We start from the raw sequence: 21,307 nt of genomic DNA, 5'->3' as shown, positions 1-21,307 counted from the left end.
AACTGAGCATCTGCAGGAGATCCATGATAGAGTAATAGGAAAATGGCAGAAAGATGGGTTGTGCACAGGAGCATCACATGCAGGCAAAGGAGGCGCCCAGTGAATGCCCAGAGGACTCCAGAGGTTGTGTGTCCTTTCCACGTAGACAGCCCATCTGCGACGAGGAATGGAGCCCTGGCTATAAGTGACACGCTGTCTGGGTGTGTGTGGCTTCCTCCCTATAGGAATCCCAGAGAGGGTTGCCATGACACTTGTGTTCTTTCTAAGGGATTTACTGCCAGTGGACAAAGAGGTCAGGAATAAGTTCCTCTTACACATTTGCTGTTCCTGAAGCTACAAGTTCTCCACACACCAGCATCACAAACTAGGGGACAGCATTCTTGGACTCCTTCACAAACATTATTTACAAATACATGTCTGCCTCATAGAGAAATAAACCAAGAGAAGGAGAAAGGACTGGACCGGAAGAGTAGCTGGAGTGGTAGATCCAAGCCTGGAATAAGAGTGTCCTGAATGCTGTACTGTCTTGGAGGAAGATCTGACCTCCAGCCTCAGACTAGAGGGGATAAGAGCCACGAAGGACAGTGCAGCATAGACAGTGTGTAGGCAAATATGATGCCACATTCTCATAATCCCAGCACTTGAAAGACTGAGGCAAGAAGGTTGTTGTGAGTTCGAGGCCAACCTGGTCCACAGAGTGAGCAATTTAGTGAAATCCTGTCTCAAAAACAACAACAACAAAAATGTAGGTAACATGAGCATCCGTGGTTGAGAAGTTGGGGCTGTTGGGAGAAAGTGGCCTCTTAGAGAATGCTGAAGCACAGGAAGGATTTCTTTCAATTGGGCCATAGCAGGTATCAGTAGCTGCTAGAGAGAGTTTTACTAGGACCAGAGGAAGGACAGGCAACAATTAAGCCATCACCAAAGAGAGCTAGAAAAAGAGCAGCTGGAGCAACGTGGAGAGAGTGGCAGGCCACAACCCTAGCTGTCCTTAGTGGGGCATTTCCTTTAACCCTGCAGTGGTTACATGAGACAGACATGAAATCTAGGAATGAAAACTGATGTAGCAGAGAGGGACAGCAAGTGCCCTGAGGTGAGAGCAATTTGGTGGACCGGGGAGAGTCAGAAAAAGAGTAGGGAGGGCCAAGTCATGACTGGGAAAATGAGGACCAAGAACACAGCACACAAAGCCTGTCAGTGCACACAAAAGTTACGAGAAGCTTTGGAGGGAAGGTCAGCTGACTGAAGCCTGAGCACATCCCCGCTGCCACTGTGGGTAATAGTTGGCACTATGACAAGAATGGAGGTAGAAAGGCTTCTTGGGACGCTGCCTCAGTCTCCCAGGTGAGAGGCAGCAGACTGGTGGAGGGCAAGGCGGAGAGAAGCTGCTAGATAAAGTAGGGATGTGGGAGGGATGGCCTGGGGCACTTCCTAGTATACCCGTGTGGGTGCCACGGAAGCCCTGGCACCTGCTGTGACTCAGTGGGTGGCGGTTCCTGGGGGAACAGGGCCTAATTCAGGCAGCCTGTAAGAAGCTGTAGGCTTTGGACTCAGTGCAGCATACATCCCCCAAAATGTTTCTCGCACAAGGCTGAGGAGCAGGAAGTAGCCAATATCTCAGTGTAGCCTCGGGAATACAATGTGAATGAGTAATTATTGTCTGCCCCTTCCAGTGTGAGCCAGTTCAGTGCAATCCTGTCTCTAGTCTCCAGGGGTCTTACCATGTTTAGGATTATTTTCTCAAGCACCCATCACCTCCTGACATACTGCGTAACTGTTTTCCCTGTACCCCAGCTAGATAGAACACCAGTTCTGAGACAACAGGGACCTTTGGTCCTTTTAGTTCCCTGGTATTTCTCCAAAGCCTACAATAACGTCTGGGAACTCACACTTGACTCTGTAGGTTGAATTCTCTTTTTGATACTCTGTGCTTGGAGATGCTTGGCTACCATAGCTGCTGCTCCCTGGAGCTGCGTCCAGTGTCAGGCGTTGTGGTTGCTCTAAGTAGGGAAGGAACAGTGGCCCCTGTGCAGCTGATACTGCCCTTACAGTTGTCCCCACTGCTCTTAGGGGCCTGTGGGTCTCCTGTGTGTAGAGTCTTGCACAGTCTGAGTTACCCACAGCCTCAAAGAGCCCCTGAGATTTCCTTCAAGGTCATCTGTCCCAGAATCTTGTGACCAAGCAAGCCTCACTTGTTTCCCTGAGACCTGAAACTGCATTACCTAGAACTTACGACATGTTGGCCCTCCTTCATCCCCAGTGGCCAAAGTGACCGAGCTCCTGGTGACTCATGGCAGGGCATCAGGTTCCACAGGCACCAAGCAGAAAACACAAGAGAACAACTGGTCAAGCTCTGTGGCTCCTCTGGTAACTGGGTCACTGGGGAGAGAAGTCCAGCAGTTGCCCTGTGTAAGTGCCGGGTAACAAGCATTCCTCCAGTTGAGCGGCCTGTGTTGCATCTCATCCCCATCTTCTGAGGTTTTGTCTTGCTTTCCCCCAGGTGAGACAGCACTGTAAGGTGCTTGTTCCGGGTCACACTGGTGACCTTTCTAAGGCTGGGATTAGAGCTAGGTCTTTTGTGCCACATCTGCCCTCTCGGTTGTAGCTCCTCAAGGGAGTACAGTTGCCCCAAACTGTACTGCAGGTTAGGATCAAGGCCTCTTATTCTTGAGTGTTTATAACCTCTGTCCCTACGCACTGTCTCTAACTCTGCCCTCCTGTAGATAGTTTTGCACCTTTCCGGCAAAGGTCTGTTATCCCAGATCTGCCCATTAGCCTAGAGCTGCTTGGGGCAGGGTGTTTGTTGCTCGTTTCTGTCTGTCCCTGTGCCTAATAAATAGTGTGATAGAGGATGATCAGACCATGGCATTTTGTGTTTGCACAGGACTGTGTGCAGGTCTAGTTCCTTGTTTTTCTTTCTGTAGTTTAGCAAACCACTAAATGTGGCCAGGAGATTGACCTTTTTAGGATTTCATCAAAACTGTATCTGTAACCAGGTGGTGGTAGCCTCAGCCGGCGCACACCTTTAATCCCAGCACTCAGGAGGCAGAGGCAGGCAGATCTCTGTGAGTTCAGATCAGTCTGATCTACAGAGTGAGTTCCAGGACAGCTAGGGCTGGTACATAGAAAAACACTGTCTCAAAAAGCCAAAACCACAAAACTGTATCTATAATTATACCAAGGCTTTATTACTCCTGCCTCATAAGTTCACAGTGGAACTTTCCAGATACTCAACATATTGTTATGTTCTTAAAACTTACTTTGCCTTCCAGTATTGTTGATTGCTCACATCACATTACTATAAATATACTCAAGGCAATTTATACAGAGGAAGAAAATGTATTTCGTCACAGTCCAGCATTGGGGTGCTCTGTTACTTTTGCTTCTGGCTAGAGTAGCCCATCACAGTGGAACATCCACATGGCACACCAAGAAGAATGAAAACAGCTGAAAAGAAGACCAGGATCCTGCAGCCTCTTGTGAGAGCATGCTGCCAAATGCTCTAAGTACTTCTCACTAGCTCCACTTCTCAGACTCCACTGTCTCCTGACAGTGCTACCGTGGGGACCCATCCTTTAACACGAGTGTCTTTGAGAACATTTATCCAAAGAAAAGCAGTGGTAGATAACGGCAGACCTAGCCGGCATCAACAGGAGCTTGCGTTCTTCTGAGGACCTCACCTGTAAGCTAGTCATTTAGTTATCCTATGAGTAGTCATGTAGAGCTGGTGATTGACTAAACTTGGGGTGGTGGTCTCCAGTGCCGAGAGGAGGGGCACGAGGGTCTGGGAAGGCAGATTCAAACCAGCAGCTTTGTGATGTGACTTCCTACCCTCAACTGTTGAACTGCAGGAACCTACACCTGAAGTAGCACCACAAAATAAACATTGAAGTCCAATGCTAAACCTGTTTCAGATCTGTTCCTATTAAGGGATGGCAGAGTCACCCTGTAGATGGTTATAAATTTCCATGGGTTATCTCTTGACCACCCCTGACTAATCCCTTTCTCAAACAGAAGGCAGCCTGATGTTTGTGCCACTTGAGTACTAGGATGGATGCCATCATCCTCATAACCTGTGGCCATACAGAAATTGGAGGGGGGGGCAGTCTAAACAAGGGGCCCAAGTTCTTCACAAAAATCATTAGTATCAGTGGGGAAAAAAAAAAAAAAAGTAGCCTAATAGCTTAGAGTAAGCAGACAGCATAGCCAGATGTGAAGGCCTGAGTGGATCCTGGGGCCAAAGTTTCCAAAAACTTTTGGAAAAAGTATAGATTCTGTATTAGATTTAAAGAAAAAACTATATTTTCTCTTAAGTATAATAGTAATGTTTAAATTGTATGTTAGAATGCCTATTTTATTGTGCTGGGCATAGAACCTAGAGCCTCACAGATTGTGGGTAAGTTGGTTTTGTGGGTAAGTTGATTGTGCTCTTCTTGGCAAAGGGCCAGGGTTTGAGGCCCAGAACCCACATGGTAACTCAAGTTCCAGGGGGTCTGATCCTTTCTTTTGGCCTTGTGGGCACGAGGCACATACTTGGTACACACACATGCATGCAGGCAAAGTAATCATACATATAATAATTTGAAAGAAAGAAAACACGCACACACACAAGACAAATCACAGGTGCCAGACTGTTAGCAGTTCCGGATAGTTTAGATGAGAGGGACAAGGGCGTGTGCTCTGCATCTCTGTAGGTTTGCCATTTTCAAAGCAGCTTCAAACTGATAAGGAAAAGTTGGAATTGGGGGTTTTCTCCTTTGCATCATATGGCAAAGACGAGGACTGTAGTGTAGGTAAGGCCCTTTTGTACATCAGCACAGCCATGAGCAGGCACTGTCCTTCAGGAAGCCTGTCTCCCCCTTGGAAAACAAACTCTTAAAACAGATGTTTGTCAGTTACTCTGATCCAGGTGTTTCTCAGTTGCTGAACAGGACATGGTAATGTGATGCAGATTTTGTCATCCCCCTGGAGGAGGTGTTGGGAAGCAGTGCTTCCTAGAGAGTGAAGGGGCTCTGTGCCCAGTACTGCCCCCATCACCGGCTCCCTTCCCTTCTCAGTTGGCTTTGTTTCTCCCTCACAGAAGCTCCTGTGATCCCTTGGGCAGCATTAAATGGACCAGCTTCTGACCCTGGTGTTACCAGAGACCTTATGAGTTTGGTTCCTCTAATAGCTAGGTCCACCTGAGTATGCCGGTTAAACAGACAGTAGTGAGAAGCAAAGAAAGGAGATTTGTTCATTGTGGCCACATCAGGGAAAGGAACAAATAAAGATGTTCAATGACCCTCCAATTAATTCTGAGGGCACTATCTTCAGATTAGGTTTAAATAAGGGCAAGAGGAATGGGTGATTAAGCCAACCTGGTCAAGGCCCATCAGTTACCTATCACTGTTTTACTCAGGCCTTTCCTGCAATCTGATGATTTGTTAGAACTATAAAATCTCCAATAGGAGCCGGGCGTTGTTGGCGCACGCCTTTAATCCCAGCACTCGGGAGGCAGAGGCAGACGGGTCTCTGTGAGTTCGAGACCAGCCTGGTCTACAAGAGCTAGTTCCAGGACAGTCTCCAAAGCCACAGAGAACCCTGTCTCGAAAAAAAACCAAAAAAAAAAAAAAAAAAAAAAAAACCTCCAATAGGAGGCCAGTTCCTTCTTTGACCAACACAGTCTTTCCTTTTCCCTGCTAGAGGGTTCCTAGGGAAATTTTAATTCTTTAAGGTTGGGTGTTTAACCTTTTGAAAGCTAATGGCGGGGGAAAGTATTTCTTTAGAAGAGCTTCTCTCCCGCCAAGACAGTTCCACGGGCGGCATCTTGCACTAGGACCCAGGATGTTCACACATGCACTTGCTCTATCTGGGCAGAGGAACCGCCACACCTTTTCTCTGACCGGTAGCTGATTTTTTTTCTTTGTAAGAACTAAGCATGGAAACGGATTTGATTTGTACTCAGTAAATAGAGTGTTTGCTTGGTTTATGTCTTAAATGAGTGTAGTGAAAGAAAGTAGAGATAGCCAGACACCAAGTGCATTGTCATCCCCAACAGAAAGCTCTGTGAACACCAAGAAGTAGGACACCCAGTAGAACTCTGCACACCTAGAAGCCAGCATGCATTTGCTGAGCAATCATTTGGTCCCAATGGCTGGAGCCACAGGGATGAAAATCAAGCCGACACCCTGTCTTAAGGACCTTGGGTTCTAGTCAGAAACAACAATCCATGCAGCAGCCCCAGTGTTTAGAGACCCAGCACAGAATTCCTAGTGAGGCCTGAGGGTGAGAATCTTTGCAGTGGACCTCCAAGATACTCTCTGGTGCACCTGGGATGCTCCACAAAGACAGGACCCAAGCCCCGGTGAAGAACCTGTCCCACCACATGTCTCCTTGGGGGTTGAAAGAGTAAGAGGCAATAGTGGCTATACACAGACACTTGGAAGGAAGCTGCATACCCACCCAGTCCACCTGAAAGCATAGCGCGTGGCAGTTTACTGCTTCTCTGAACAGATGTTTTCCTTATTCAGGATGCCCTTAGCGGGGCACTAATCACATGTGGTTCACTTCTCTCCTGCCTTCTCAACCTCACTGCACGGTCATTACCCGAGTGCCTTCTGTTACGTGCACCCATGCACCTCCACTGTGTGTGGAAGAATGGTGAGCTAGCTGGGGCTAGACCTTGCTTTCTGACTCCAGCCTGGCACACGTGTGTGTGTTTCATCATAAGAAAAAGAGCCGTGTGGAGAGGTACCATGCTGGTACTGTGTCTTAACCCCGGCTTTGAGGATGAGAAAGGGTGAGACCCTGGAGGAAGCAGCTAGAGTAGAGTGGTGGGAGCCGAGCAGAGCAGGCGGAGCATGTGAGGGTAATGAGGACAGTGAGGGGGGCTGGAAGAAGCCTCCAGATGGGCTCCTATCCAGTGACATTTCCCCATAAACGGAATGACAACTTCACAGCGGTGGTTTTGAGTGCACACCAAATTATTGCAGACTTTGCCATGCGATGCTCTGCCATCTAAGAGCATGTGATAGCTTTCCGGAGAGGTTGGAATTAAGACCCCTGTTCGCTTTACCCACAGCCTTTTTGAGCAGGACCCCTGCTCCATCCTAGAGCCACCAAATCTGCTCTTATGAGAGACTTCCTAGCTGGGGGACTCCCAGCTGCAGGGGGCTTCTTTATTGATGGTCTCAGCCACTTTTAGGGTCACTTTTGGTGTTATATGTAGAAAGCAAACAAGTCGGGGCTTTTTGCATTGCCTCAGAGTCTGGTCCTATTTATTGTCACCACACACTCCACCACTCACTAATTCTGGGATGCCAAGTCAAAGGCTCTGGTTTCTGTCAAGTGAATATGGAGTAGGAGTCTGGCATTTCAGATGTGCCCTGACTTCCAGAAACTTCCAGTCCTGGGGCACATATGACCTAGCTTTTTGTTTTTGTTTTGTTGTTTTGTTTTCAAGACAGGGTTTCTCTGTAACAGCTCTGGCTGTTCTGGAACTCACTTTGTAGACCAGGCTAGCCTCAAACTCACAGAGATCCATCTGCCTCTGCCTCTGCCTCTGCCTCTGCCTCTGCCTCCTGAGGGAATTAAAGGAGTGTGCCACCACCACCCAGCTCTAAATAGCTTTTCTAAAGCTCCAAAGTGATCAGATACTCATGGGACCTCCAGTGGGGGGACCAGACACAGAAACACCTCCTGGGGCCATGAGTGACACCAGTATGTGTCTGTTAGTCACTGTAGCACTGGTTTAGATCCTGGATCGTAATCCTCACGACGGACTCGTGCAAGGCAGCATGCCTTACTCTTAGCCGCTGTCAAGTGAGCAGGAATGAATGGACAGGAGTTTTCTCAAGGCAGTAGCCCTTCATCTAAGTTTTGAGTCAGACCTCTGGATGTAGGAAGAACACATCTTAAGAAATAGTTTTCTTAATTACTTGAGTAATAGTGAAGTCATTTTAAAGACCCAAATGTTCTGGGGATGCTTTTTCTGCCAAGCATTGCTGGTAAAACCAGACACAGCCTAACCTTCCTCGCTGAAGTGTGCTAGGCAGGGCAACATCAATTCCAGGACATGGAGAAGAGAAATTCCATGGGTCTGCCCTGTTGTCCCGGTCCTCCCAAGGTGGGAATGGAACTATGGCCTACATCTTTTAAATCACTGCTTAGGGGAACCTGGCAGGAGGCATTGTCTAACAGAGAGACCTAAACTAGACAGCTGTTGGAGTAGCTTGTAGGAAAACATTTAGGTGGTAGGCTTGGGACATGAGGGTGGAGCTCAAAGAAGGATCCTCTCTCACTTCAACTTAGGGCTTTTTTGCAAAGTAAAACACCCCACACATGGTGGCACACACTTTTAATCCCCACACTCAGCAGGCAGAGGACAGCTTGGTTTACGTAGTGAGTTCTAAACCAGCCAGAGCTACACATCGAGACCCTATCTCAAAAGAAAGATAAGGTGTCTGAATTCTTTACAGATTAATGGGAATTACTTGTGTCAGTTCCACTGGAGCGAGTATCCTAGACAGATCAGAATGAACTGGTCTAGAAAGGCCACAGAAAGAGCACCTGTTAGGAACCCTGAATGTTTTCGCCAGATTAGGTGGGGGAGGGGCTCAATTGGGAGGCTAGAATGTGAAGGGTTCTGAGGAACTACCAGAAACTGGGTGGTAACACACTCACTCCGAGGCTGTGCCTTACATGCTGACGCAGTGTCTATCTCAGTTCCGTCAGGTAACCCACCAGAGAAATGAGGAAAGAGGAAGGAGAGCAGATAATTGAAGGAAGATGAGCTACAGACAAGCAATTTGTCTGAGGTCATAATAGCTGTAAGTGGTCAAGTTCCCAGTGAGGCTTGAAAAGAGGCAGGCCGATCTGCCTCTGAAGTCTTTCTGTGACCTCGTGAGAGATATGTTGGGACTCAGGAGACTGGAATCCAGAGATAGGAAAGTAGCCAGAAAGCTATTATATCATGGTGGTACGGGGGAGAAATAACAAGAGAGAGTATATTTGAGATATGTTTAGGAAGTCCAACAGTTGGCCTGTTGGCCACAAAGGGCGGGGATCCAAGAGGTAAGTATCTCAAGTGACTCTCAGGTGTCAAGCATGGCCTTGAGGCAGGGTTGCTGGCACTTTGTAATAGCAGGAGACACTGTGAAGGCTGAGCATGCTGAGTTTTGAAGTACTTAAGGTTTAGCCCGTAGTTAGGGTCAGAGCTTCATTAACCCAGGACCTCTCGACACACTGGTGATCACCATGAACCCTGGTTGTGGGCAGGAACTGTGAGGAGACTCCTTCAGGATCGTAGGCACAAGATCTGCAATCATGTAGAGACCCAGGCTCCACCTGAAACCCATACTGAGCCAGAAGCACACAGGGGATCTGGGGACTTGTAACAAGCACCTTGTTAGTCTAACAGTGTGCACAGTTTTGAGAGCTGAATCAAATAGCTGACATTTGGGAAGCATCAGGTTTTAAGGTAAGCTTTAAAAGCGACTTGAAACAGGGACCCATTTGAGGGCATGGCCAAGGCAAACTTCACACACCCTCACCTTTACAAATTATGTCAGAGGTTCCTAGACACATCACGCCTTTCCTTGGCCCCAGCTAGAGAACCTGATAGAAGAGGACTGTAGTAGACTCAAAACGATGAAGGCTGAAAACAATGAATCACCATAACCATCTTAGAGAAGCAGGAGTTAGTCAGGAGAGGTTTCAAAACTAAAGACAGCGTTTGAGTCTCCGGGAGCAGTCAGGTGACTTGGGAGACTCTCTTCCATGTATCCTCAGGACTGGAAGCCAGCTCCAACAGCCATTCGGAGAACGGAGGACTAATGCTGAACGTCAACCATCCACTTGCTGGAAGAAAGGAGCTGGAGGGGAGCCACTGGGAGTAAAGGCCAGCCCACTGGTGTTTGTTAGGTGTGTCCTCTGAGTGAAAGATTACATTTCTAAACCGTGAGCTACCATTAGGGTGACCACCTTGTGCCAGTGTGCCTGGACTGTTCCAGTTTCCATAGGGAATGCCCTACCTCCTGGGAAGCCCCTGAGCCACATGGGCTTGCTGGTAAGATAAAACAAACCTCCAAACCAAGTGGTGAGCTGTTTTGTCCGACAGAGACCATCAAGCCAGCACACTGGGCCTGAGCAGGGCAAGTACATCAGTTCTGGGTGAAGGCTGCCGATTCTTACCCCAGGGAGTAGTCCACACAGCATCCCTATCCTGCTGTGCCCTCCTGGGCTGGGCAGAGGCAGCTGACAGCCTCAGCAGCTTCCCTCTGTGTGGTTGACCATCCTCAAAGTTGTACTTCCTATCCTAGCCCCTTGTGAAGCACAGGAGTCTGCTCGGTGGTCTGTGGCAGATGCTGTTAGTGGCCACACTGTCTCTGAGAGTAAGTGGGGTTAGACGCGTTGCTGGAATGTCCCTTAGCACACAATCACAAGGGTCCCTTTTCTCCCAAACTCTTAGAGTCAGTAAGTTCAGTAATTGATTGCTATTGCGCACTGGCTGCTGGGGACCAGTTTCAACAAGAGAAAAAGAAGAGTCTGTACCTTCAAGAGCTCACAGTCTAGGGGACAGACACTGAGAATCAGGACACACAAGTGCTGTGGTTGAGAAAAGGAGAGCACGTGTCTCTAATCAGACAGGTGCAACCAAGTCCTGTGCCTTTCCCAAGTACATGATTAGGTTTCAAAATCATATTAGAAATGTGTGGTGTGTTTTGCTTGTGTTTTTAAGAGAGATACGAGATAGCAACAAACATTCAAAAGTAGTCTATGGTATATAGTCTGAAAGAGGCAGCTGCTCAGCTCGTGATGAAATGCTGTATTCCTCCTCTCCCACAAAAGTGCAGTTTGAAGCTTGCTTTGGAGTGTGTCTTGAGGGCACTTTGAAACTACAGACTCACGTATTTTTACACTCTTTACAAGAGCCGAGATGGCAATGAGATTGAGCTGCCATCCTGCCTTCTGCCAGGGACATTCACTGGACATTGCACACACGGCTTAGCGTGACCTGTGATGTGTCCCGGGGGAAAGCTGTCAACCCCTCAAACACTCACACACATAGAGTATGTTCATATAAAAAGCCTATAAGATACTGGGACCTCATGAGATCACCCTCATCATTCCTCTCCAGCTTTGTGGGGATTGAATTTCGTCAGGGCCATGGAGCCCTGAGGCCATGGGCATGCTGGCCTGAGTTAACCAGGGACCTGTTGAGACGGAAATAGGAAGCCTTTTTTATTTACAGAAAGTCATTTTATTTGTCTATTTTAAAATTTCAGCCATGTATTTAGTAAATGTCTTTTAATAGAATCTGAAACTATCAGGTTTCTTCAAATGATAGCTGAGTTAGATATAAGTTCACCACACCCTTGGAGTGTGTGTGTGTAGTCATTCAAGTGAATGAGCTGAGAAGGCAGTTGAACAGCTAGAATTCAGCATCAATGACAGCTGCATAGCAGTCAGGATTTTACCCCCTCCCAACTCCAAGGCATAATAAAAGTCCACATTAGCAATGTAAATGGCAAGACGAATGTGTTTTTATTTTCATTTAGACTTAAGTAGCAATAAAATGAGAGACAGAAAGGTGTCATTCAAATGAGAGAAGGAAAAAAAAACTGGGTTTTTGGTTAACCACAAGTTTAATTTGAACCCAAGTGTTAAAAACAACAGCCAAAGAACAAAAAAGGAAATAGGCACCTGTGGCTATCATTAGAGTAACTAAAATTGCCATTGGCGCTAAAGTATCCAGCACATGACAGCCCAATGCAAGTGCCTTATTTCTTTTCTCTCTCGTCCTAAGACCCCTGAATAGTGTATGATAACCCAGACACATTGTACCCACTCTGGGGGGCTGCAGCTCTTTGCATACTGTGTGGTTCCTGCCTCTGCCTCTGCCTAGACTCCTGTCTGCTTCATCTAGGAGCTAAACACACATCTTTAACCCCAAACCACTTTCTTCGTGAGTCTCCCCTGGCTGCCCCAAGTTCTCTTGCCTGAGTAAGGTTTGCAGTTCTTTGTCTGATTCCTATCTGTAAGCTTCCTGCAAGGCAGCAGCCACTGCCCTAGTCACCTGTTTTTTGACTCACGGGCATCTGTGCTAAAGTTAACACCCACCCGGTTTGATCTGCCACATTCTAGAAGAAAAGGTGGTAAATAAGGGAGTCAGTTGAAGAGAGTTACTGGAAGGGCAAATGAGGTGATGGGTAGGAAGACCAAGATGTTCTTCAGTGGTCTACTGGGCTGCCATGGGCTGTGACTGGAAAGCAAGGAGCAGAATGTACTGAATCCAAGGAGGGCTATCTAAATCAGTCATTCAGCCACCAACAGGCCTCTTTAGAGAAGAGTCAGTCAATGCCCAGTTAGTCAAAGGCTGGCTGTGTGTGGTCAGGACTGCTTTATTGAATGTGATGGAGATTGGTCTTATATCTGGAGCTCTTTTCAGCTCTGAGAGTCTCCAGTGAGCACTTATTAGACACTTGCTGTATACACTCTACCCGAAGGTAATAACCATATTCTAAAGCACCGGATCTGAGCCACAGAGGACCGACTAACTAATCCTTCAAAGCACCATTTCTGTGCTGGTGCTGGGCACAAGGCTGTTTTTCCAAATATTTTGGTTCCCTGCCTTTACTGTGATAAAATGAACCCAGTGTGACATTGTTCTTGCCTGCTTGGTCTGGTCCCTATGATGAATTTACCCATTCACTTCTCCGTTGTTACCCTGCATGGAGTAGACCTTATTTCTAGTCTGCTGTTGTCCTGCATGGTCTCCTTTCCAAGCAATTGTCAGCCATTTCTTACCTTTTCAATTTGGTAATCCTTACGTGCCACGAAGCCTGTGTTCAAGATTCTTGGGCTCTGAGAACTAAATCGCTGGCCAGTGTCTTCATGTGCTCATTTTAGTGGTGACATTTTACCTCCCCATAGAATGCTTCTGCATATTCTGAACAGGTGAAAGTACTTTGCCAAGTGTCTGTAAGTTCAACAGAACTGGCTGGGTGTCTGAAATTCCATGCCTGGGTACCTGATAAACTCATGGGAGTCCTCTCCAGCATCTCAGCCACTCTTTCCTCTTTACCAGATGCAGGTAATTGGCAGCCACTTTGTAAGCTTTGAGTGAGCAGTGCTTAGATTCATTATATGACTTAACACAGGGCTTATAATAACGAACTAATAATAAGTCCTCCTTCCTTCAAGCACTCCTCCCTGCAAAGCAAAAGCTGTGAGCCTCCCAAGCTGTGGTATTTTGGCAGATACTCGTCTACTTGCGTAGCCTTTTTTGGGTGACGAACTCATCACAGAACAACACTGCTGCGGACAGAAGTTCTGGCAGCAAGTTTATGTGATATTGCCTTTGACCTCTGTTCCAGAAAAGGACAGGGCCTGCATTCATCCACCACAGCCAGGTATGACACTGCAGATTTCCTTCTTTCTGCAGTGAACAGAGTATCTGCCAAGCGCGGGCTTCCGTGATGGTGTACGATGACACCAGTAAGAAATGGGTACCAATCAAGCCTGGCCAGCAGGGATTCAGCCGGATCAACATTTACCACAACACTGCCAGCAACACCTTCAGAGTAGTCGGGGTCAAGCTACAGGATCAGCAGGTAAGTGCTGGAGTCAGCTTCACACCCCTGAGCTGCAGCCTGCCAGTGCATGCCTGGGGGAAAAGAGGCCACTTCATCTGGTGAGAGGTCTGGGTTCAGCTCTGACTCTGCAGCCTTGTAGCCAAATCTGAGACCAAAAGCAAATTATCTTTTCTGAGAGTCACTTCCCATGTCATATGCAAACAGTAAGCTACATTTTTCTGCCCCATTGTGTTAGATCAGAATACAATGACAAATAAAATAGTAAATAAATCATTCTGTCAGATAAGACTAAAATAACAATCATGAGAAGTCTTTTTGAAAAATACAGTACACATGGGCTAGAGAGATAGCTCTGTAGGTAAAAACACACAAATGTGAGAACTAGAACTTAAGTCCCCAAAATTCATTAAAAAGTTGGGCAAGTGTGGTGGCCATCGACAGCCCAATACTCAGGAGACAGAGATGAGGGTCCCCAGGACAAGCTGGCTAGCCAGACAACTAGAACCTGCAAGCTCCAGATCCAATAACAAGGCAGGGAATGATCACCAGGTATGGTGGTATATACCATTAATTCCAGCACTCAGGAGGCAAAGGAGGGCTAACCTATACGAGTATGAGATCACCCTGGTCTACACAGTGAGTGCTGGCCCAGCCAAAGTTCATAGTAAGACCCTGTCTAAAAGAAATTTTTTTAAGTAGAACACAATTAAGGAAGACCCTTGGCATCAACCTCTGACCCCCCCCTTACACTTACATGCAAATAATCATACATATATGCACACCAAACATTCAAAAAAAGAAAGACAAATGAAAAAATATAATATATAAATGTTTTTGTCTCATTCTGTGCTATTGAGATTTTGGGTTGTAGCCCCCAGACTTGACTTTGAAGAGAATACCAAGCTGATAGGAGGATGGTGTCATCTCTTCCCTAGCATACAGCCTAGACAAATCAGCTGAGGCAGGGAATAGTTTTCCTGGTAAATGACTGTGCCAGGTACAAGTAATATCCCTGTCATTCATGTCCCACACCACCAAGCCATAGCGGTCTGATGAATGTGCTTACCTGCAGTGACCTTGCTAAGTACCTCAGTGCTCCCCACCCTGTTGCCTCTGGGAGGACTGACAAGACATTTCTAGCAGTGAAGCTAGATCTGTGGTTTTGTTGTTTATTAAAACAGCAGCTGCCAAGCAGAGGTGGTGCACGCTTTAATCCCAGCACTTGGGAGGCAGAGGCAGGTGGATCTCTGTGAGTTCGAGACCAGCCTAGTCTACAAGAGCTAGTTCCAGGACAGTCTCCAAAACCACAGGGAAACCCTGTCTCGAAGAACCAAAAAAAAAAAAAAAAAAAAAAAAAACCAGCAGCTGAGATGCCTCAGCAGTTAAGGGGCTGTCCTTCCAGAGAACCTGGGTTCAATTTCCAACGTCCATATGGCAACTTACAGCTGTCTACAGACTCCAGTTCCAGGGCATCCAATGTCATCTTATGGTTTCCTCAGACACCAAGTGCTAACAGACATACATGGTGCTTAGACATACGTGCAGGCATACACATACAAGCAATAATAGTAATTTTTGCTGTTATTATTTTAAAAACCTCTCCTTAAACAGTGTTTTCTGGCAGTTTTGTGGTCAGAAGGTTCCTTGCTGTCTCTGAAGCCGGCAACCAAGTTAACAATGTAAAGAGTAACTTGGAGTTCTGGTTTAAGTGTTGCCCACTGGACAGGTTTCTGCATTGGCCAAAACAGCCCTAGTAAGTTTCAGAGTCTGTGTCCCTTTTAGACAAAACAGACACACACTTCTCGACCCCTGGTCTAGGGTAGGCTGCCTAACCCTGAACTTTTGCCGTGTGTCCTTTCCCGTGTGGACTTTAGCATCTCCTTTGACAGGAAGTCCATTTCCTGCTACTATTCCTGCATTACAGAGGGTATCCCTAAGTGATTGCTCTTTTTTTTTTTTTTTTTTTTTCTTCTGGGGCTGAGGCTGGGAACCTCAGTGTCCCGTGCATGGTAAGCTAAGCAGAGGCTTCGCGCATGCTAGGCGAGCACCCTGCCGGTGAACCATAGCTGTAGCCCTTTGCTGATGACTTGTAGCAAATTTTCCATGCCCATCACACCATTTGGTGGCTCCTAAACCTCTTGTACTGTTTAGAATAGATTTTTTTGCCTTATAAATTTTGCCTGCTTCTGGTGCTTCGTTATAATAAGTAATGAAAACAGACGAGCAGCATGTATACTGTTAGAAGATGCTGTGCGCTGCGCTGTGAGCAGAAGAGGTGAGCTGTACATGGCAGAAGCTTTGAGAGCGTTATTCTGCCATCGGGTGGAGATCTGGGTCTCAGAGTCCTCACCTGCCTGTGGGTTCTATATTGCTTTTTAGATCTTAGCCATTAGCACAGTGGCCAGAGAGATTGTTCGCTACCATTAAGTTTCTTTCTTTGCAAAAGACTTTTAGATCATTTTTACTCAGAAGCCTCAAAACCATGTTAAACAGTATTTGGTGTTTCAAGAGCTTCCTCGAAAAAGAAAAAGGAAAGAAAAAAGAAAGAAAGAAAGAAAGAAAGAAAGAAAGAAAGAAAGAAAGAAAGAGAAAGAGAGAAAGAGAGAAAGAGAGAAAGAGAGAAAGAGAAAGAGAAAGAGAAAAAACAAAACAGGAAAGGCACTCCCATGTACTCCTACACTCCCCAAAATAAACCGTGCACACAGTGTGATTATGAGCTCCTATGTGGAAAGTGCGACATCTTAAAATAAGCTTATCCTTCGAAAGTACCTTAATCAGTCCTGCCAAATGCTGGGGAATTATTTTTAAAATAAACCTGACGAGAAAAGGTTGAAAGTGAAGGGTTAGGAAACTGTAAACCTTATAAACACTACCGTAATTAGCTGGTAGCCAGTATGTATGTCAGATATGACAGGCAACAAGTATTCCAAAGAAAGACTGACCTTTTGAATAAGAGGCTCCATCAGAAGAGAAGTCACAGCAGCCCTAAATTTGAATGCGTCTAATAATGTACGTTCTAAATATATAAGCAGAAATGGACCAATCTAAAGGTTTCAGGAAACAGACTAATTGCGAAGCCTACTTGGAAATTCTAGTCATGCCTCCAAGTAGCATACTGAAGAAGCAGATAGAAATGAGTGAAAATAAAGAATTTTTTTTTAGCATTATTAATCAGCTTGACCTGATTTATGTTTTGGAAACTGCAGCCAACAACTCTACAGTATTACAAGGTGTCTTAGTTGGGGTTCCTATTGCTGTGAAGAGACACCATAACCACAGCAAAATCTTAATAAGGAAAACATTTAATTGGGGCTGGCTTACAGTCCAGAGGTTTAGTCCCTTATTGTTATGGTGGGAAGCATGGGGCACACAGGAAAACATGGTGCTGGAGAAGGAGCTGAGAGTTCTGTATCTGGATCATCAGGCAGCAGGAAGAGAGAGAGACACTGGGCCTGGCTTGAATTTCTGAAACCTCAAAGCCCACCTCCAATGACACACTTCTCCAGCAAGGCCACGCCTGCTCCAACAAGGCCACGCCTCCAATAACGCCACTCCCTATGAGCCTATGGGGGTCATTTCCATTCAGACCACAAAATAAGTACCATCTTAGCCCTTATGCTAGACTCTGGAGCACACCAAAATGAAAAAGGATCAAAATCATATAGAGTGTATTCTCTTAAAATTTCTATAATTATTTTGACTGTATTTGGTGTGTGAGACTGTGGGTAGGTGCATGTCACCACTCTTGCAAAGGTCAGAGCATAACTTAATAGTTTGGTTCACTACTTCCGCTTTTACATAGGCGCCGAGCATTGCAAGACTTGCATAACGAGCACCTTTACCTGCTGAGCCGTCTCTGCAGCCCTGAGAACACAGTCTTTGACCACAGAGGAATCACACCAGAGGCAGCGACAGGAAGATAACTAATACAATCTCCACATTTGTTTTTGTTGTTGTTGTGCAGTCAGTAGTTATGAAAAGTAGTACATGACTCACCGAGTCATGGGACAGACAAGAAATGAAAATGTCAGCTAGAGAATAATTTGTCCTGCTCAGTAGTGAAGTACTGAGTTGCTAAAACAGTACACAGGAGAAATTTTGTGTTATAAATGTACATATAACAAAAGAAGTATTATTAAAATTGGTGGCCTATGCTTTTTATCTCAGTAAATTAGGCAGATAGTTAAATCCAACCAAAGTAGGAGGAGGAAAGCCATAATTTTTTTTAACTAACTGGGAGAGAGGGCTCAGACATTAGTGTTTACTGCTAGTGCAGAGAACCCGAGTTCTGTTCCCAGCACCCACATCAGGTGGCTCACAACCAGCCTCAAGGAGTCCAACACCCTCCTCTACACGTGTGGCATTCACACACACAGTAAACACATAAAAATATTTTTAATGAAAATCTAATTATATAAAATATAACAATATAAAGTGGATGAATGATAGAAGAAAGTAAAATATCTTGATTCTTTGAAGTGAAAATGTTGACTCCTTAAAAATAAAATTGATAAACTCATAATGAGAGTAGTCAAGGGATTTCTTTAAAGACAAACACATATTGTGAATATCAGAAATCAAAAGGGTATTATTCCTATCACCCCATAAACATTAAAAATCACTACGATGAGAGCATTACAAAACAGAAAACCACAAGCCAAAGAATTAATGACTTGAACCAAATAAATATTTCAAACTCCTTACAAGTGATATGATTTATTACAGGAATGTAAAATTAACTTCACAGAACAAGGGGAAACTGTATAAATTAGAAAAGGCGTTTAGTAAAATTGAGTATCCCTTCATGACAAAAAGTAAGAGGAAACTGGGAAGGATAATTTAGCAAATAGTATCTATAGACAACAAAACCTCTACTCACTATGCTTGCCCTACACTCCAGAAGAACAAGACAAGGAAGAGGGGCAATAAACTTGTCCTTCATCCCAGATGATCTAATAGTGTAGAGAAGCACCAGCAGGATGGCTCAGCAGGTCAAGGTACTTTCCGGCAAGCCTGGTGACCTGAGTTCAATCCCCAGAACCCACATGGAGGGAGGAAAACACAGACTCCTACTGGTCCTCTCACTCCATGCTCGTGCCATGGCACATGAATGCACACACATATGCGCACAAATAAATACAATAAACAGTTTCATATAGTGAAGAGAGTCCAAATTGCCTACAAACTAGTATGGTACTATAATTACTATAAATATGTATGAATATTGTTATGCTAAATGAGTTTGGCAAACACCAGTATTTTTTAATGTATTAGCAGTAAATAACTATAAAATGAAACCGTTTCAAATGATATTTGGAAGCTTGTCAGAAAATTTCAAAGGCTTTGGAACCAATCTCACTGCAGCCACACACCTTCTGTACACTGGAAGCTGCTAAGGTGGCCAAGAGGACACAAGCAGCCAAGTTACTAGGAAACTGCCCGTGTTCATGAACAGAGGCCCTGGTGTCACTAGATGTCACTTCTTCAAAATCTCACCTATTTAAAATTATAGTGGGTGTTTTGTAGAAACTAGTAGTTTGCTTCTAAGATTCATATGAAAGAGCTGAGATCGTCTTGAAGAACCAAGATGGCAGTTTGCACTGTCTTATTCCAGGTCTTACTATGAAACTGCGGATTAAGGCAGGAAGATACTGGCACTAGGTTCAAGTAGCAGACTCATAAATTAAGGAAAGGCTGGGTAAAACCACACATTGTGGTCCCTTGGTTTATGACAAGGCATCTTTATGGTCAGCAAGGAAAAGATGTTTTTTTCAATAAATGCTTATGCCATACCTCAACAACTATTTCAGCCTAAACACTAAAGGCAAACAGTAGCTGGGCACTCAGGAGCCTGAGGTGGATGGACTGCGTCAGACCAGGGATCCAGGGCTAGCCTAGGCAATGTAGCAAGGCCCATCTTGAAAGAAACATGGGAGAGGGGCTCAGAAACCAGTAAAACTTTGAGAAGAACATATAGGAAATTCTTCTCATGACTTTAGGGAAAACAGAGATTCTTGACCAGACATTAAGAAGCAGTAACTAGGGGTTGAGAGATGGCTTAGTGGTTAAGAGCACTTGCTGTTGTTGCAGAAGACTGAGGTTCAGTTCCCAGCATCCTCATGGTGGCTCACAACCATCTGTAAATCAAGTTTTAGGGCACATGATAGCCTCTTCTGACCTCCACTGGCACTACAGATTCACATGGTACACAGATATGCATGCAAGGAAACACATTAGATAAATCTGAAAAAAAAAAGTTGGAAAAGAGAAGCATTAGCTATAGAGGACAGCTTATGACTGAACTCCATGAACACTGAGGAGTTTCCTTAAAATGCACTAAGAGAATGGGAAGGCAAGCCACAGCCTGGGAAAGAATACTTCCCCTCCCCTAAAAAAATACATAGCAGAGCAATTCAAGCAGGAAGGATACATGCAAAGCTGAAAATTAACTTTTAAAAAGCAAAATAACTTGAGCAGGGACTTCCCAAAAGAGCAGTGGACAGAAGTGACAAGCTGACAGTGGTGACAGATGCTTGAGGAAGGCGCTCAGCCATTGTCATGGAAACTACCCTGGGATAGCACTCCACACAACCCAGAGTGCCATTCAGAAGCCAAACAACCTCGAGTGTTTCTGGCCAAGTGGAACTCTCATCTGTAACTCAGGAGAGTGGAAATTAGTACCCTCTCCCTCAGAAACTTTCTGACCAAGGCTACTAAAACTAAATGCACACAGACTATATCCCTCTCTCCTGGATAAAGGCCCAAAGGATCAAGAACTTGTATCTACTAAAAATAAAAACATTTGAGCCAGGCATGGTGGCTCATGCCATTGATCCCAGCACTCAGGAGGCAGAGGCAGGCGGATCTGTGAGTTCGAGGCCAGCCTAGTCTACAGAGTGAGCTCCAGGACAGCAAGGGCTGATACACAGAGAAACCTTGTCTCAACCCTTTTCCCCAAAATATTCAGAGAGCAAAATAGCCAAGGGCTAGAAACCAACTCAGATGCTCATCATCAAGAGTGTGGAAAAGTTATCTGCAGTTAAAATGGGTTGTATAGCCCACAGTGCTGGTGCATGCCTGTAATTCCACTACCAGGGAGGACAGGACAAAGGGTTTGTAAGTTTGAACTTCATGCTACATACATAGCAAGTTCCAGACCAGCCTGGGCTATGTAGCAAGACCCTGGCTACTCATGGGGCCAGGGAGATAAGTGGATGAATTTCACAGACATTATGTTAGATGGAAGGAGCCAGAAATAAGACTGTATGCCTTATTAATCCATTTCTAGTTTAAGAATTGGCAAGAGTTATCGGTGGTGATAAAAGCTAGAATGTAGTTATCTCTGAGGGGCACTGTTCAGAAAAGAGATTCAGAAGAAAGCTGTTGTCAGTGTTCAGGCATCTGTGCTGGCCTGCCCTTTGGGGTCCTGACAGGTTATGTCCTCAGCTGCAGCCACTAAGAGCACCGCCTGTGCACATTCACTGTGTTCCCTTTTAAAAGCTGGGCCTTGCCCGCTTCCCATCTTTCTTTTTTTCTCTCTATCTGTTCCTCTCCTCTTTTCTCCTGCCTCTCTGCCTCTCCTCCTCTCTGCCTCTCCTCCTCCTCTCTGCCTCTCCTCCTCCTCTCTGCCTCTCCTCCTCCTCTCTGCCTCTCCTCCTCCTCTCTGCCTCTCCTCCTCCTCTCTGCCTCTCCTCCTCCTCTCTGCCTCTCCTCCTCCTCTCTGCCTCTCCTCC

The 21,307-nt window shown here is 45.7% G+C and overlaps 1 protein-coding gene across 3 annotated transcripts in view; it reads left to right on the top strand.

Moving 5' to 3' along the window:
- The window catches only part of Evl (Enah/Vasp-like), a 143,137-nt gene that overhangs the window by 80,579 nt on the left and 41,251 nt on the right, over positions 1 to 21,307 (top strand). For 2 of the 3 annotated variants that reach the window (XM_027416374.2, XM_035445582.1), the window contains exons 1-2: positions 9,769 to 9,900; positions 13,424 to 13,592. In XM_027416374.2, coding sequence (XP_027272175.1) covers positions 13,458 to 13,592 — 135 coding nt within the window. In that variant the 5' untranslated portion in view covers positions 9,769 to 9,900; positions 13,424 to 13,457. Of the gene's footprint in view, positions 1 to 9,768; positions 9,901 to 13,423; positions 13,593 to 21,307 lie in introns of those variants that run through there. The other variant, XM_027416377.2, reaches the window with a different exon arrangement.

Source organism: Cricetulus griseus, chromosome 5 (assembly GCF_003668045.3).
Source record: "Cricetulus griseus strain 17A/GY chromosome 5, alternate assembly CriGri-PICRH-1.0, whole genome shotgun sequence".
Lineage (NCBI taxonomy): Eukaryota > Metazoa > Chordata > Mammalia > Rodentia > Cricetidae > Cricetulus > Cricetulus griseus.
The sequence above is the reverse complement of the archived record's forward strand: the minus strand, read 5'-3'. Positions and strand labels throughout refer to the sequence as shown.